The sequence below is a fragment of the Macaca fascicularis genome, chromosome 2, assembly GCF_037993035.2.
Source record: "Macaca fascicularis isolate 582-1 chromosome 2, T2T-MFA8v1.1".
NCBI lineage: Eukaryota > Metazoa > Chordata > Mammalia > Primates > Cercopithecidae > Macaca > Macaca fascicularis.
In genome coordinates, this window is record NC_088376.1 from 34,249,878 (window position 1) to 34,267,685 (window position 17,808).

The 17,808-nt window shown below is 40.4% G+C and overlaps 1 protein-coding gene across 34 annotated transcripts in view; it reads left to right on the top strand.

The window, feature by feature from the left end:
• The window catches only part of NEK11 (NIMA related kinase 11), a 316,552-nt gene that overhangs the window by 240,598 nt on the left and 58,146 nt on the right, over positions 1-17,808 (top strand). For 24 of the 34 annotated variants that reach the window (XR_012430687.1, XM_074031046.1, XM_065539891.2 and 21 more), the window contains one exon: positions 1,957-2,053. The exons of 8 other annotated variants lie outside the window; for them this stretch is intronic. Coding sequence is in view for 25 of the 26 variants with exons in the window: in XM_074031046.1 (XP_073887147.1) it covers positions 1,957-2,053 (97 nt within the window). In the remaining variant the exon portion in view is untranslated. Of the gene's footprint in view, positions 1-1,956; positions 2,054-10,079; positions 10,166-17,808 lie in introns of all 34 variants that reach the window. 2 more of the 34 variants (XM_065539895.2, XM_074031029.1) reach the window with 1 other exon arrangement.

Genomic DNA, 17,808 nt, shown 5'->3' on the forward strand with positions numbered 1-17,808 from the left:
TTGTAAAAATAGGGCGGTGGCTCATGCCTGTAATCCCAGCACTTTGGGAGGCCGAGGCAGGCGGATCACCTCAGGTCAGGAGTTCAAGACCAACCTGACCAACATGGCGAAACCCCATCTCTATTAAAAATAAAAAAATTAGCCAGGCATGGTGGCGGGAGCCTGTAATCCCAGCTACTTGGGAGGCTGAGGCAGGAGAATCACTTGAACCCGGGAGGCAGAGGTTGCAGTGAGCCGAGATCTCACTATTGCACTCCAGCATGGGCAACAAGAGTGAAACTCCGTCTCAAAAAAAATAAAAAAGGTCAAATATGGTGGCTCACACCTGTAATTCCAGCAGTTTGGGAGGCCGAGGTGGGCTGATCACCTGAGGTCAGGAGTTCAAGACCAGCCTGACCAACAGGAGACCAACAGGAGAAACGCTGTCTCTACTAAAAGTACAAAATTAACCAGGCATGGTGGCACACGCCTGTAATCCCAGCTACTTAGGAGGCTGAGGCAGGAGAATCGCTTGAACCCGGGAGGTGGAGGTTGCGGTGAGCCAAGATCACACCATCGCACTCCAGCCTGGGCAACAAGAGGGAAACTCCGTCTCAAAAAAAAAAAAAGAAAGAAGAAAAAGCTTTACTAATTTGTAAGATGGGGACTCCACCTTGCTTCTTTACTTGGTCCCTAAGTCAGGCAGGCACATATTATATGAGATATGTTGAGAAAAGAACAGGAATTTCATAACATGAGTCTCTTCTCTCTGACATAGCAACTGCATGGATATAATTTATAAATGATCATTAGAGTGGACAGTTTTTTACTGATGGGGTACAAAGTACCTTATAAGAGATCTAAGGAAGTGTGCAGGGAGGACTCTGGCCCCAGTTTCGGGGAGGAAAGAGCAGCACAGGGCCAAATTGTAAATTCAGCTCTATGGATTGCCCTGAGCTCTTGCTAATGGGCCAGTTTTAGCAGCCTTTTCTTTTTTTTTTTTTTTTTTTTTTTGAGACAGAGCTTCGCTCTTTCACCTAGGCTGGAGTGCAGTGGTGCAATCTTGGCTCACGACAACCTCCGCCTCCCAGGTTGAAGTGATTCTCCTGTCTCAGCCTCCAGAGTAGCTGTGATTACAGGCATGTGCCATCACACCCAGCTAATTTTTATATTTTTAGTAGAGACGAGGTTTCACCATGTTGGCCAAGCTGGTCCCAAACTCCTGACCTCAGGTGATCCTCCCACCTCGGCCTCTCAAAGTGCCAGAATTACAGTTGTGAGCCACTGCGCCCAGCCCAGTTTTAGCTTTTTAATGGAAAGTAGTGTTGTTTCAGTTGATGGAATGTTTCTTTCCCTCAGTTTCAACTTGTTTTATAAGAGCCTTCAGGATGTTTCATTAAAAACTGTAGCTCTCTCAGCAGATTTCATTACACCTCAACTTTCATTACCAACTCTACCTTCTGAACACAACTTTGGCCTTCTGCTCCATTCTGCTGTACCTCTGTTAAGCATTTTGCTTTCCACTGCAAAAAAAGCTAATGCTCAAGTATAAGATTAAGATGAAAGGAAAACTAAGCTTATTAGAAAAATTCCTAGTCATTTAGTCAAACATCCACACCTGCTGAAAGAGAATGGCCAAAGGGTCCTCGGGAACACTTGCTTTTCTATAGATACATTTCCCCCTGAGTTTTCTAGGATAAAAAGCTCATCTTTGAAATAATGATGTTTTGTTTAAACAATCCTTTGTGAGAGAGGCTTTGTCCTGGAATGCCTTGTGCATATTAAAACTGTAAATAATCTTGTCATTTGGAATAAATCTTCTTAATGTGCATGTTATAATTGAATTCATCTCTAATTAATGTAGCATTACCATGTGGCAAAGGTGGATTAGCTTCTGTTTTCTGATTGCCCTTGAACATTGCCTCGAAGTTGCAGGATTGCTGATGAAGTCAATAAGGGCTGTGCATTGATTTTCAGACACAAAGACCATTCCCAGCATGGCTGCAGACGTGTCCCCAGGACCAACAATTTTCAACAGTGTGATGGCCAGGACCAAGATGAAACGCATGAGGGAGTAAGTAGCATGTTGCCTGCCCCCTAGGAAGGTGCAGTGTTAAAGCATATTGACCAAGTGTGTGACCCAGTCATGTGATACTGTCTTAGTCCATTTGTGCTGCTGTAACAAAATACCTGGGACTAGGATGCTCCAAATTAGAAACTTCTCTCTCAAATTCATTTTCTGTATTGGTGCTGGTTGAATAATTAGGGAAGTTTGGCAAGAATTATTTTTCAGTTGATTTGCACTTATAGTATTCTTGCAGCACAGCACATTCTCATCCATACTAATGTTTGCAAGCTAAGGAAAAAAAATGCTGAAAATTATTTCCAAGCCTAAAGCTGTTAATATGTTTATATACTTACTGTTTTCCAACCCTACCTGTACCAGAGTGGTCATATAGTAACATAATTACCATGGCAAGAAGTGATTCCCAGAAACTGGAAGTGAAGGAGTTTGGATTAATTTTTCCCTCTGTAGAGGGAAGCTACCTCCACCTCTCCTTGCTTGGAGGAGATAATATAGAAGGTGTTGCTAATTTCCCAGTTGATAGTCTTTAAAGAAAAGAAAAGTGGTTTGCTTATTTTACCCATAAAAGTTAACAATGTCGTGTCAGATTTTTGATCTAAGACTTCATTACTTTTGCAAAGTACACTATACCCCACTTCCGAGCATATTATGAAATGTTTTAAATAATTAAAATGAAAATATTTTGCCAAGTTAATTGGCCAAGATGCATTCTAATGATTTTATTCCTAGTGTGTTGTTTTTCTCCTTACTGCTTTACTGTAATTGACCAAGTACTTTCTGGCTCACCTTTTTAATGTGGGCTAATGCAGTTTGAGTTATTCCCCCGTGGATGGTATTGCTCCTTTAGTGCAATAACCTGCCATCCTTTTATATTTTATATTGTGACTCCTTATGCCATTCCAGAAAAGACAAAAAGGAAATCAAGGCTGCAAAGCTGCGTATCATTTGAGCATGTTGTGTTTTCTCAGTTTCAAAGACTTAGAAGCCAGCCAGAGAGAGGAAATCTTGCTGTTCTTTCTCCGCACAGTGATTTTCTCTGCACAGTGATATACTGCATGCTCAGCATATGAATCTCAACTATTGGGATGCCAAGAAGAACAGTTAATGACATTTGTCTCCATAGAGATTATAATGTAGAGACAACACAAAACTTAAAATGCAGAACGTTAAGTGACAACATAATGGTTATGTAATATGAAGGGATAGTTAATAACAGTCCCCAAATGGGAGCGTGACCATGAGCCAAATAGATGATGAGAGCTCTAAGGTCAGAAAGGGGAAGTTGGAAGGCCTCTGGGAGAAGCAGAGATTTAGCCTTCACAGAGTGATATAATTTGGAGAGGTAAAGAAAAAGGAGGAGAAACTGGAGGTCAGCAGATTTGGTGTCTGAGTCTTGGCTTCACTAATAAATGGCTGTCTAACCTTTCACAAGTGATTTTCTAAGATTCAGTTTCTTCATCTGTAAAATGGTCATGTTAATTGCCACAGCTGGATACCCAGGAAGCATACTCAGAGATGGAAATTAATGTGTAGGAGGAGGTTTGTGAGGGAATCTTCTGGAGACCAACACCTGTGGAAAGGAGGAGGAAGGAAGCAGACTAGTTAGGGAGAAGTCAAGCTGTGACACAGGTCATTAGAGGCCTCTGCCAACCCCATAGGGAATTATGGGGCTAGATGGCCCTGCAGGACTGTCCTGAGTTGGGACAAGAGGGCCTTCGTAACCCCATCAATCAGACATTGCATGTGGGCCACTCTGGGAAGGGGCCGTGACTGAGCAAGATGTTGACTTCTGTATTTACCAGTATAGACTTCATCTAGATTTGCCAGTTGTTAATATTTTGCCACATTTTTATAATTTTTCTTTATATCTATCTATATAGTATATACACATATACACTTATAAATTATTATTATTACTGATCCATTTGAGAATAGATTCCATGCATCACAATTCTTCATCCCTAAGTATTTAAATGTGTAGCTTCTAAAAACAAGAACATTCTCTTATATAATCACAGTCTGATGGTTGAATTTAGGAAATTTCACATCAGTACATACACTATTTAATATGCAAATCCATATTCAGATTTCATTGATTATCCCAATAGTACCCATTATAGCAATTGTTTTTCCAATTCAGGATACAAGCCAGGATCACACATTACACTCAGTTGCTACGTCTCTTTGGTGTATTTACTCTAGAATGGTTCCTCCATCATTCTTCGTCTTTCATGACAATGACATTTTTTAAGAGTTCAGGCCAGTTGTTTTGTGAGATATCTCTTACTGTGGGTTTGTCTGTTCCTTCCTTATCGTGAGCTTCAGGTTATACACTTTTGGTGGTAGCCTACATAAGAAATATTGTGTGTCCTGAACTGTTAAACATTTAATTATAGGAGTTTCAGCCACAAATAAAAGTAGTCAGAGTAGTATAATTTTTCTATAGACTAATCAACCCAACCGGTTCAACAGTTATCACCCATGACCAATCTTGTTTTTCTATACTTCCACCTGTTCTCACATGTTACTTTTAAGGAAGTCCTATTCATCATATATTATATCTATAAATATTTCAGTGAATATGTGAATTTTAATCTGTTCTTTGACATTTTCCCTTGAATGTCCATTAGGCATCTCAAGCTCAGGATTTCCAAAACCGAATTCCTAAATTTCCCTACCACACCTGCCCTCTCCACAGCCTTCCCCATTGTTACATAAGCAAAGGCGAGATCTAGGTGAGAAGGAACCTTCCAGCTCAGTAAGTAATGCCTGAAGGCTTACTTAGTGTGTGGCAGTTTAAGGATATCAGGCAAATGACTTTGTCATCTCCTCTATGAAGAAGTTGGGTGGCAAAACACCTGGTGATCATACTGACATCCTTCTCCAAGTTCTCTAAACTGGGGCCCTGGGGCTTTGTAAGTATTAATATATACAATGTCAGGCATAGAGTAGACCCTAGCACAGTGGTCAGGAGGGAAGATGCAAGGGGCAAGCTGCTGGGATTTATATCCCTCTTTGCCACTGACTAATATGTATCCTTGGACAAGTTAACCAAACTCTTTGGGCCTCAGATTTCTCATCTGTGAAGTGGGACTAATAATGATTTTTGCCTCGTAGAGTTGTTATTAGGGTGAGTTGAGATAATATATGAAATGCACTAAAAATAGTTTATAGCACATAGTAAGTGCTCAATAAATGTTAACAACTTAGACTCTCAATATGTGTGTGGTTGCTTCACTTTGAAAATCCCCAAGCCAAGTATCTGAAGGTGTTGACATGTATTAGTGATGTTTTATACCTGAGGGCATTGGTAAGTGAAGCAGCTGTTTGTTAAAACATTCATGTAGTATCTTTTTAGCATGCAAAAAGTGCTAGTGCCAGTTCTCTGAGAAAATGCCATGAAGTTGTTTAATACAAATTCCAACCATTTGCAGTTCTCCAACTTGGACTTCTGGCCACAGCCACTTCTCACTCTTGCAGGGAGACTACTCCATAAATGAAACTCGCCTACTGGTGCACAGACAATGCCAGCTCTCAGAAGTTATTAGGTGGTACTGCTCAGAGTCATTGGAATGTTGGCAGAATGACAAGAAGTCAGTGTTGACTTCTTTTCTGACTGAGGAATTTCCATGTACATTTGAAGAGAGGTTGCGATTCATAATATGGATAGATAAATGATGAATGGGTAGGTGAATTGATGGACAGGTAGGTGGATGGATGGGTGAATGGGTGGATAAGTGGGCCTTTGTGGCTCCGTGGTCCTCCTGAAACTTCTGCTCTCAGGGAAGGGTTTCTGTTCAAAAAAGCTTTTTTAAAAAATTTTTTTATTTTTATTTATTTATTTATTTATTTTAACTGCTTCAAGCCAGATTAAATTCCAGGCCTGACTCCATGTTCCCACTAGAGGCCAAAAAGGAGACCCTATGGAATGACAGCTGGACAGCTTTCAGCTCTGAGGAGGGCAAGGGGCACACTGTGACTAAGACTGGTCCTTTAACTCACAGAGGCCAAGGCAATGTACATGAAGGGCCTGCTCTGTCCAGATGAATTATCCTCTTGGCCTCAGCTTTATACATCAAGTGAGACCACTGGTGTCCTGTGCCTTACTACTTAGAGTGTGGTCCCTGACCGGCACCAGGGACATCATCTGGAAACCCGTGAGAAATACAAACTCTCTGGCCTCATCCCTCCTGAATCAGAATCTGCATTTTAAACTATTTGGAAATTCATATACGCATTAAAGTTTGAGACATTTGTTACCAGAATGTGAGTTGGAATCAGTATCAGTCTTAATAAAAATCAAATATTATGTAAAATGTATTATATATTTATGTTTTAAGGCCCTAATATTTTTGACTTTTAAAAATTTACTTATGCTGGGAGTGGCGGCTCACATCTGTAATCCCAGCACTTTGAGAGAACGAGGCAGGTGGATCACCTGAGGTCAGGAGTTCGAGATCAGCCTGACCAACATGGTGAAACCTTTCTTTACTAAAAATACAAAAATTAGCCGGGCATGGTGGCGCACGCCTATAATCCCAGCTACTAGGGAGGCCGAGACAGGAGAGTCACTTGAATCCAGGAGACAGAGGTTGCAGTGAGCTGAGATCACACCATCGCACTCCAGACTGGGCAATAAGAGTGAAACTCCATCTCAAAAAATAAAATAAAATAAATACTCTTATTTTCCATTTATTTTAATAAGGAGTATATAATTTACCTGTGGCAAAACTCACCTCTTTTTATATAGTTCTGTAAGTTTTGATTTGTATACAATAAGATTCACTCTTTAGTAAACAGTTCTATCAACATTGACAAGTGCAAATAGTCATATAATTATCAGCACAATCAAGATTATAGAACATTTCTCTGTCCTGAAGATTCCCTGTGCTACCCCTTTGTAGTCAGCTCCTCCCACCATACCCTGCACTTCACAACCATGGTCTACTTTCTGTCCCTATGGCTTTTCCTTTTTACAATGTCATATTACTGAAATCATCGCTTAGCATCATAGACCCCCATTGTAACTGGATAGTAGTTATGAATATGGATCTAGATCTATGCATAGTCACATGCTAGAGCCTTGTAATTTTGAATAACTTCATTCCCCACAGAATTGTCACAAGGAGACTCAGGTCTGGCATTAAAGTCACAGGCATCTCACTAGCAACTGTCCTGAAGGTTTCTGGCCCCAGTAAGAGTCTGCTGTTAGAGGAACTTTCTACCCAGAAATTTTTGAGGCTAAACTGCTGGTTTCCCTGTCAGACTTGTCAGCTTTTTGCAATGGCTGGGAGGCCTTAGTTCCTGAGAACAGTGTGAGTAGAGGTAGGCTCCTTCCATCTTGCTCTAGTGAGATTTCTAGGGATCAGATCCACCTCACTAAAAAGCTTAATAATGGAAAAGTCCCGAGAATCTGGGGGAGCTTCTGGGCCCACTTTTCCAGTGGAAAGTCAGGGACCTGAAAAACATCTGGGCCCTAAGAAACAGTTTAATGACAGGGATGGCATCATTCTCTGGTGACATTCTCTGAATCGCCTTTGCATTGCCAATTCATGCAGTGAGCACAAGAAAAAAATTAATCTTTGTAGGGATACGTGTTCTCCACTTTAGGAATGGCAATTACACATATAGTAGGCTATTTAAGTTGTCCCATAGCTTACTGGTGCTCTTTTTTTAAGGCTTTTTTCCCTCTCTGTGTGTCATTTTGGATAGTTTCTTTTGCTATGTCTTAAAATTTATTAATCTTTTCTTCTGCAGTGTCTAATCTACTGTTAATCTCATTCAGTGTATGTTTATAAATAGACATTATAAGCAGTTTGAGATTCCTAGCAAAATTGACTAGAACATTCAGTGTATTCTTCATCTTAGACATTTAAGTTTTCATCTCTAGAAGTTTGGTTTCAGTCTTTTTGTTACATCTTCCTTGTCTCTGCTAAACATGCTCAATATTTCCTCTATTTAATAAGTAGAGTAGAGTTATACTAATTATTTTGATGTCTTTGACATTGTGAGTTAAACTCACCCGGTTTGGGTGCTGGATAATTTTGTATTCCAATAAATAGCCTAGATCTTTGTTTTAGTTGCTTGGAAGCAGTTTGATACTTTTGGTTTTTACTTTTGAGCTTTGTTATGTGGGACCAGGGCAGCATTTAGGCTGCAGCTGGTTATTTCCCATTACTGCAGCAAGACCCTTCTGGGTTCTCTATGCAATGGCTGATGAATGGCCAGGTTTACCAGTCTGGCAAGTATGAAGGTCTGAAGAGGCACTATTCATGGCACAATGTGAGCTCCAAGTACCAATTTATCTCACCCACTCGTGTCCTTCTCTCTCTCAGCTCAGTAATCTCCCCACATGTATGTGCTGGTCTACACTCAGCTGAATCACACTCTATGTGTGGGTATTCACAGGTTTATTGACTTCTTTTGCTTCACATTTTTTGAAACTGCTTTTGTTTTATTACTTTTGTTAATTATGTAACGTTTTCATGGGTCCAAAGTCAGATCTATTAAAAGCCATAGTTAATGAAGACTAGCTTCTATCCTTGATCCCTTGCCCTATTTCCTCCCTTCCATGTTTAAAAATTTCATGGTTCATACTTTCATTTAAAAATATATTCAGATAAATGAACCTCTCTCCTAGTGCTTAAGAAATTGGTAACATATTATACACATTTTGTCTCCTTTGTTTAGTAATATATGCTGGAGCACAGTAGTATATGGCAATATGCTTCACTTCTTTTTAAAGCTTCCAAATTCTCCTCTGTGTAGATGTACTGTTGTTTATTCAATCTGTAACCTAATGACGGACATTTGAGTATTTGCAATCTTTTGCTAGTTCAAATAGTGCTATAATGAATAGCCTTGCACATTCAGGGTTGTTTGTTTGTTTTATTGCCAGTTTATCTTTGAGATAGATTTCTAGAAGTGAGATTGCTTAGAGAATAAATGCATACATAATTTTGGTAGATATTTCCAAAAGCCACTTTGTATTCCCACCAGCAATGTATGAGAGTGATGTTTCCCCACAAAGTACGTTATCAAACTTTTGGAGTTTATTCTGTCTATCTATCTATCTATCTATCTATCTATCTATCTATCTATCTATCTATCTAATCTATCCATCCATCCATCTATTGTATATCTACTTTTGTCTTTTACAAATATAATACTTCATTGCGTGGTCTATTTTACTTGCTTTTGGTATATTTTTTGGAACTTAGGAAGCTATATTTTCATGTCTTACAGCAAACACACTTGAGATTAAAGTACACAAAATGTCCCCAAATCTAAATTTGGAGTGGAAGGGAAGAAACCGCTTTTAGCCTCAGGTTTCAGCTGAGATGTCCAACACAGCTTACCAGAAACCTTGCTTACTGGGAGTCAAATGGTGTTGCTTGCAAAGATTAATAAAAGTGATACTTTTTTTCTCATTTAGCTATTTAGCCAGAGATTTTTGTTTAAATTATCTTAATGAGGAGTGGGGGTTTGTGGTATTCTACATCTCTAATATCTAGGAGGAATCACCTTTCCAGGGCTGCTGATTTTGGTGTCATCAGTTTTAGATTATTAATGCCTAGAGATCAGACATGAGTCTGGCATTATTAATGCCATAGAGATCAGTGTAGTGACATGCACATCATGCCCAAGTGAGCATTGCTTCTCCTACATGTGGACATTGTGTCTATAGTATTTATAGAGGAAGATGAGGGGTAAGGTGATCTTCATGGAGCTGTCTCATGCCCTGGCATATCGAATGGCTACCACAGTGCATGCCACTGCTGATGCTCAAAGCAGGTTTCTGTATTTTTGCATCTGTGTCATAGATGCCTGTTCTCCTACCCAGGTCAGGGCACAGCCCTGGTAGCGTGCTGCCGTGAGGGCTGAAGTCAACTATTTAGAGGCTGCAGAAGGCACAGGGAGTTTCTATAAGTAACAGTGAGGTCAGACCTCATAACTGATTCAGTCTCAGCCGGTTCACAAGTTCTTGAAATTTTTCTTTCACTTTCAATCACAGGAAGATCTCGACAGGAAGATCTAAACAGAACATGAGAAGTCCATGATCTTTGTCGTCCTTCTTGTTAACCTGATATATAGCTCATGGTACAGTAGCTATCGCTTGTAAAACTGATGGTGAAACATTAAGCACTTGCTAAAAATGTTCCCAAGATGGGGTAGTAACATGACATTTATAATCGTACCAGCTCAGTTTTTGAACGGGACCAAAGCCATACCAGTGTTTATATGGAGGGAAACTTGCTTTCAATGCATGCCTCGTTTGTGCCAGGGAGTGTGCTAAGCCGGACACCTTCTGTTCCATGAAGTTCTCACCATATACCTGTGAGGTGCAGAGGACTCTCCATTTTACAGGTAAAGAGTTTGTATTTTAAGAGGTGAAGAAACCCTCCCATTGCCGTATAGCTAGTAAGTGGCAAGACGACATTTCAAATAGAAGTGTAGTGAATTCTAAAACCAGAACTGGAAAGTACTGCCAAGATGAGATGGGAACAGTGGGAGCTGAGTGATGCTAAAGTCTAGATCTCATCAGGAACTCTAAAGAAGCCTCTCTTTTTTTATTATACTTCAAGTTCTAGGGTACATGTGCACAACGTGCAAGTTTGTTATGTATACATGTGCCATGTTGGTGTGCTGCACCCATTAACTCGTCATTTACATTAGGTATATCTCCTAATGCTATCCCTCCTCCCCCCTCCCCACAATAGGAACCGGTGTGTGATGTTCCCCTTCCTGTGTCCAAGTAATGTAAATGACGAGTTAATGGGTGCAGCACACCAACATGACACATGTACCCATATGTAACAAACCTGCGCTTAGAACTTAAAGTATAACAATAAAAAAAGAAGAAAGAAAAAAAGCATGCAACATGAACCTTTCAATTCTCAGAATAAACTGCCATATCTGGGCTCCCAGTGCCTGGGACCTCAGAAAGGAGGCAGGTTTACTCTGACAGTATGGTTTGAAGATACTGACCAAAAAAAATTTTCAAAGAGATTATTTTGGATTCTTGATAAGGCGGGGGTAGAATCAAGGAATTGCACCTGTCCTTCATTAAGCCCTTCTGGGTGTGAGGGGCACATGCAGGTAAGTCACCCTTGTGCAACATGAATGTGCTAACAGAGCAGCCAGAAGCACTCTGGGTAGAGTCAGGTGCAGAATAATGGGCGAAACCTTAGAAAAACTGGAAGAATATTAGAGCCCTAGTATTTCCCACTCCATATGAAATAGCAGTTTTTTTCTGTCCATCTGTGCCCATAGAAGCTGGACTGCAGGGAAAGGTAATCTCATAGGAGTAGGCATGCTCTTTGGTGCAGCCAAGGATTGTTTAGCAGACACAGAGATCCCTGCCTCCAGAACAAGAGGTAAGGGTGTATCATGGGAATGGGACCCAAATTTGGCCACTTGATCTGTTTCAAGGATGGTCCAAAGATGTTTGTTTGTTTGTTTTGAGACAGGGTCTCACTCTGTCACCCAGGCTGGGGTGCAGTGGTGCCATCTCAGCTCACTGCAACCTCTGCCTCCCGAGTTCAAGCAATCCTCCCACCTCAGCCTCCTGAGTAGCTGGGATTATAGGCATGCACCACCATGCCCGGTTAATTTTTACATTTTTATAGCGATGGGGTTTCGCCATGTTGGCCAGGCTGGTCTCGAACTCCTGACCTCAGGTGATCTGCGCCCCAAAGTGCTGGGATTACAGGAGTGAGCCACCACGCCCTGCCGAAGATCTTTGTTTCAAGCCTACTTCTATCTAAGATTTTTAAGGCCCAGGTGATATCTGAATCATAAGAGTATCTCAGAAATGTTATCCTCCCTCTGTCAACATGGGAAAGGCTGTGGATTTGACCTACTTGCCACAAGTCCTTCAATCCTCCAGATGCCAAGCTGAGCCGGCCCACCTTGGTCTAACTCCAGAGCATTTTGATTTGTACTTCCTCGTGGCATTTCAGCCCTTGGAAAACACTATTATACCAGTAATATTATGTAAGGAAGGCTGAGATTTTGATTTGCCTTAATATTCTCCACTTCATCCCAGGGGTATCCCTTTCTCTGGACATGATACAGATTTACATGCATTCCATGTTCCTGCCATAGAAACTATCATTAGTCCTTTGCTGTCCAATATTCATAAAAAACCTAGTGGCAAAATTTCGTATTCATAAAGGTTAGCTGGAAAGATATGACCACCACCAATTTCTCCCCATCTTCTAAATCTTACTGCTGGATCCACCCATTTCATGACCATGACATTTAAGGGGACAGAGGTCTCCTCTGCCCACTTGCTCTCACTCCCAGTTGTTTGTCCTGAGTGTGCTCTGATTTCATGCTGTTGATTTCAATTAAGGATATGACAAGAGATATTGTCACCTTCTGTATCATGCCATGTTTTCAGGTTTTCCTCCTCTACATTGAAATATTCTCTTTCTCTGCTGTCTTAGTATCTGGGAAGTTGTTTCTCCTGAGTAGCAAGTTTGTTTTTAATCCTAGGGTTTGAGTTGGTGAGCATACTGATCATCTTTTCTGCGTTGGCCACTAGGAATCATAGAATCAAATTTACCTCTCTCTTCAAAGATTATATGGTATGCAATTCTTTTTCTTTTTTTTTTTCTTTTTTTTTTCCTTTTTTTTTTTTTTTTTCTTTCTTTTTGAGATAGAATTTCACTCTTGTTGCCCAGGCTGGAGTGCAATGGCATGATCTAGGCTCACCACAGCCTCCACCTCCTGGGTTCAAGTGATTCTCCTGTCTCAGCCTCCTGAGTAGCTAGGATTATAGGCATGCACCACCATGCCTGGCTAATTTTGTATTTTTAGTGGAGACAGGGTTTCTCCATGTAGGTCTGACTGGTCTCGAACTCCCGACCTCAGGTGATCCGCCTGCCTTGGCCTCCCAAAGTGCTGGGATTACAGGCGTGAGCAACCGTGCCTGGCCTATATGGTATGCATTTCTGTGTTAATCTTACTCTTAGATTATGACTTCCCTGATTTTATTTTTCCTCTACCCCGATTTCAACTAATTAGTGTAATGTTTTGTATAGTATAACATATGTTCTTTTAGGCTCCCTCAAATGCTTTGTGAAATGAAAGGGTATATATTAATAAATAAATTATAGAACTATAAAATGGAGATTAAAAATGTTCCTGTCCCCTCCCAGATTAAAGCTACTCATCAGAACTCATCAGAAAAGTCAGGTGTATTAGTCTGCTCGGGTTGCCATAACAAAGTACCATAACCAAGTTGCTTAAACAACAGAAATGTATTTTCTGACAGTTTTAGAGGCTGAACATCCAAGATCAAGGTGCCAGCAGGTTTGGTTTCTCCTGAGAGCTCTCTCCTTAGCTTCTAGATGGCTGTCTTCTTTCAGTGTTCTCGTATGTCCTTTTTCTATGTGGACCCATGTCCCTGGTGTCACTGTGAGTCCAAATTTCTTCTTATAAGGACACCAGTCTGATTAGATTAGGGCGCACAATAACAGCCTTGTTCTAACTTAATCACCTCTTTCAAGGCCTGGTCTACAAATATACAAATATTCAGAGGTAATGGGGGTTAGGACTTCAACACATGAATTTGGGGGATACACAGTTCTGTCTATAACATAAGGTGTTTTTATTATCTGTGGTGGAAGGACTTTCTTACAGGCCCTTTTCTCCCTTGGTCATGAGGCATAGGTGTGAGTGTTTGGAAGGCACTCGCACAGACCGTGGCACTAGCATCAAATGCCTTCCAAAGGACCTCCACCTGTGGAACAGAGGTGATTGATGGGATTTGGTTTGTAAACTTTTTTGCTTAGTGTCACCTATGACAGATAAAGAGGACAAGCCTTATGCTCTCCCATTAGAAATTTTTGTCCACTCCTGTGCCTAGGTCTCAGGTTCTAGGTGGTGCACAGTTCCAGACCTGCCAGCAGCACCACAGCTTATATCTCAGCAACAACTGGTCCAGGGCACACCTGAATTTCACACAGATTATTCTCAGGATGGTCTGTTATCACCCAGAGGTTCTTGATAAGACAAACTCAGTGCTACTGATTTCACTGTCATGGTGCAGCACAGCTTGGAGAAATGGGAAAGAGCATGCCTATCTTTGCCTCACCTGTCATCCAAAGCGGGAGAGAGAACTCTGATTTCTTAACATTGTCTCTGCAAGTCAAAGGATCCAAATTCTTGACACCAGCAGTTAAAACACAGGGCCTTTGATTGAAGCAGACAACTGAGGGAGTTTTCCAGGAGGTCTGAGAAAGCCAACTCATTATCCAGGTCTCTGAGCATACAAATAATTATGAGACTCTGAAATATATTTTCCCACGCAAGTCAGAAATGGCTCAGCCTCTGTTTTGCACTGTTGATTACACTATTGGGTGGAAACCTGTTACAGTTCTTGGTCATAGACTTACCCTTGATGCCTGGCAGCATGGGTAGGAAACTGAGCAAATGTGTGGTCCTTCCTTACATCAAAATGTATGTGCACCCTCACCAGCGTCAGGTCAAAAATGAGAGGCAAGAGGAATTTCAGACATAGCAGGAGTGCCACTGCTGTTACATCAGCTTATAAGAGAAAAGAAAACAGTATTATTTTGCAGTGTATTTTGTCAGCAGCAATGTTCTGATCCCAAGAAATTGTGATGTTCACCATGGTAAATCAGTGAACTAGCTGAGACTTGAGAGAAGCAGGGAGAATGCAGCTTACATAAGCCCAGGCTGCTACCCAGGTCAGGGGTTCTGTCTCCGTTGTCTCTTGCCGAAGTCATTGTTGACTAGACAATTGTCAGTTAGTGTTCTAGGCCCAGGAATGGCCCCTGCTGCTGTCATGCTGCCAGACTCTCTGTGACCCCACCCAGCACTTGATGCAGGAGGTTTGAGACAGCTTTCAACTGTGCACCTAGATTTCTACTAGTATGCCAAACTCTGTAAGATCAGATAACTGCTTACTGGAAAAATCAAGATCTTCCCTTTCTTTTTTTAAAAGGTGGTGTTTTTTAATTTTAGGTTCACAGCAAAATTGAGAGGAAGATACAGAGATTTCCCATATATCCCCTGCCCCCACACATGCATAGCCTCCCCATTATCAACATCCTGCACCAAGATGGTACATTTGTTGCAACTGATGAACCTGCATTCATACAACATAATCACCCAGTCTACAGTTAGCTTTAAGGCTCACTGTTGGTGTTGCACATTCTATGGGTTTGAACCAATGTATAATGTCATGTATCCATCATTATAGTATCATACAGAATAGTTTCACCACCCTAAAAATACCCTGTACTCTGCCTAGTCATCCGTCCCAACCCCTGGCAACCACTGATCTTTTTACTGTCTCCACAGTTTTGCCTTTTCTGGAATGTCATATAGTTATAATGATATAGTATGTGCCCCTTTTCAGTTTGGCTTCTTTCACTTAGTAATATTTAAGATTCCTCCATGTCTTTTCATGGCTTAATAGCTCATTTCTTTTTAGCATTTGTATAATATCCCATTGTTGGGGTATACCACAGTTTATCCATTCATCTGCTGAAGGACATCTTGGTTGCTTCCAAGTTTTGGCAACTATAAGTAAAGCTGCTGTAAACATCCATGTTCACTTCTCTCTGTGGACATATTTTCACCTCCTTTAGGTAAATACCAAGGAGTGTGATTACAGAATCATATGGTAAAATATGTTCAATTTTGTAAAAAAATTTTTAAAAATTTAAAAAATAAAAAAAAATAAAAATAAAAATAAAACAAGAAGTCCACCAAGCTGTCTTCCAAAATGGCTGAACCATTTTGCATTCCCTCCAGCAATGAATGAGAGTTCCTGTTGCTCCTCATCCTTGTCAGCATTTGGTGTTGTCAGTGTTCCAGATTTTGGTCATTCTTTTTTTTTTTTTTTTTTTTTGAGATGGAGTCCCGCTGTGTCGCCTAGGGTGGAGTGCAGTGGCCAGATCTCAGCTCACTGCAAGCTCCGCCTCCCGGGTTTTTACACCATTCTCCGGCCTCAGCCTCCCAAGTAGCTGGGACTACAGGCGCCTGCCACCTCGCCCAGCTAGTTTTTTGTATTATTTAGTAGAGACGGGGTTTCACCGTGTTAGCCAGGATGGTCTCGAACTCCTGACCTCGTGATCCGCCCGTCTCGGCCTCCCAAAGTGCTGGGATTACAGGCTTGAGCCACCGCGCCCGGCCCAGATTTTGGTCATTCTAATAAGTATGTAGTAGTATCTCATTGTCTTAATTTGCATTTCCCTGATGACATATGATGTGGAACATCTGTTCATATGCTTACTTGCCATCTATATATTTTCTTTGGTGAGGTACCTGTTAAGGCCCATTTTTTAGTTAGGTGGTTTGTTATCTTATTGTTGAGTTTTAAGAGTTCTTTGTACATTTTACATAATAGCCCATTATCAGATAAGTGTTTTGCAAATATCTTCTCCCAGTATGTGGCTTGTCTCTCATCCTCTTGACATTGTCGTTTACAGAGCAGTCCAGATTATCATTCCTTGCTCTCAAAAATCATGCCTTTGTTGTTGTATCTAAAAAGTCATTGCCATGCTCAAGGTAATCTAGGCTTTTTTTGTTATCTTCTAGGAGTTTTATAGTCTTGTACTTTACATTTAGGTCTATGATCCATTTTGAGATAATTGTTGTGAAGGGTGTAAGGTCTATGCCAAGATTCAATTATTTGCATATGGATATACAGTTGTTCCAGCACAGTTTGTTAAAAAGACTGTCTTTGTTTCACTGCATTGCCTTTTGTAATCTGTCAATGATCAATTGAATACAGTTATGTGGGTCTATTTCTGCACTTTCTGTTCTGTTTCATTGATCTCTTTGTCTATTCTTTTGCCAATACTACATTGTCTTGATTACTGTAACTTTATGGTAAACTCTTGATGTCAGATATTGTTACTTTTCAAACTTTGTTTTCTTCCTTCAAAATTGTGTTGACGATTCCAAACATTTTTTACCTCTCCATATAAACTTTAGAATCTGTCAGCATCCACAAAGTAACTTGCTGGGATTTTGATTGGCATTGCATCTATTGATGAAGTTGGGAGGAACTAACATCTTTTTTTTTTTTTTTTTTTTTTTTTTTTTAAGAGAGAGAATCTCACTCTGTAGTCCAGGCTGGAGTGCAGTGGTGTGATGATAGCTCACTGCAGCCTCAAACTGCTAGGCTCAGGTGATCCTTCTGCCTCAGGCTCCCAAGTAGCTGAGACTACAGGGGTGTGCCACTACATCCAACTAATAGAACTAACATCTTACCAATATTAAGTCTTATTATCCATTAGTATAAAATCTCTCTCTTTTTTTTTAGTTCTTCTTTGATTTATTTCATCAGAGTTTCATAATTTCCCTCATATAGATCTTATATATATTATGTTAGATTTATACCCGTTTCATTTTGGGGGGGTGCTGGTGTAAACAGCATTATGTTTTTAATTTCAAATTCCACTGATTCATTGCTGATATGTAGAAAAGTGATTGACCTTTATATACTAACCTTGTATCCTGCAACCTAGCTAGAATCACTTATTAGTTCCAGCAGCCTTTTTATCCATTATTTTTTATTTTCTACATAGACAATCATGTCATCTCTGAAAGAAAGACAGCATTATTTCTTCTTTCCCAATCTGTATATATTTATTTCCTTTTTTTATCTTGTTGCATTGGCTAGAACTTGCAGTACAATGTTGAAAAAGTGTGGTGAGAGAGAACATTTTTGCCTTGTAACTGATATTAGTTGGAAAAGC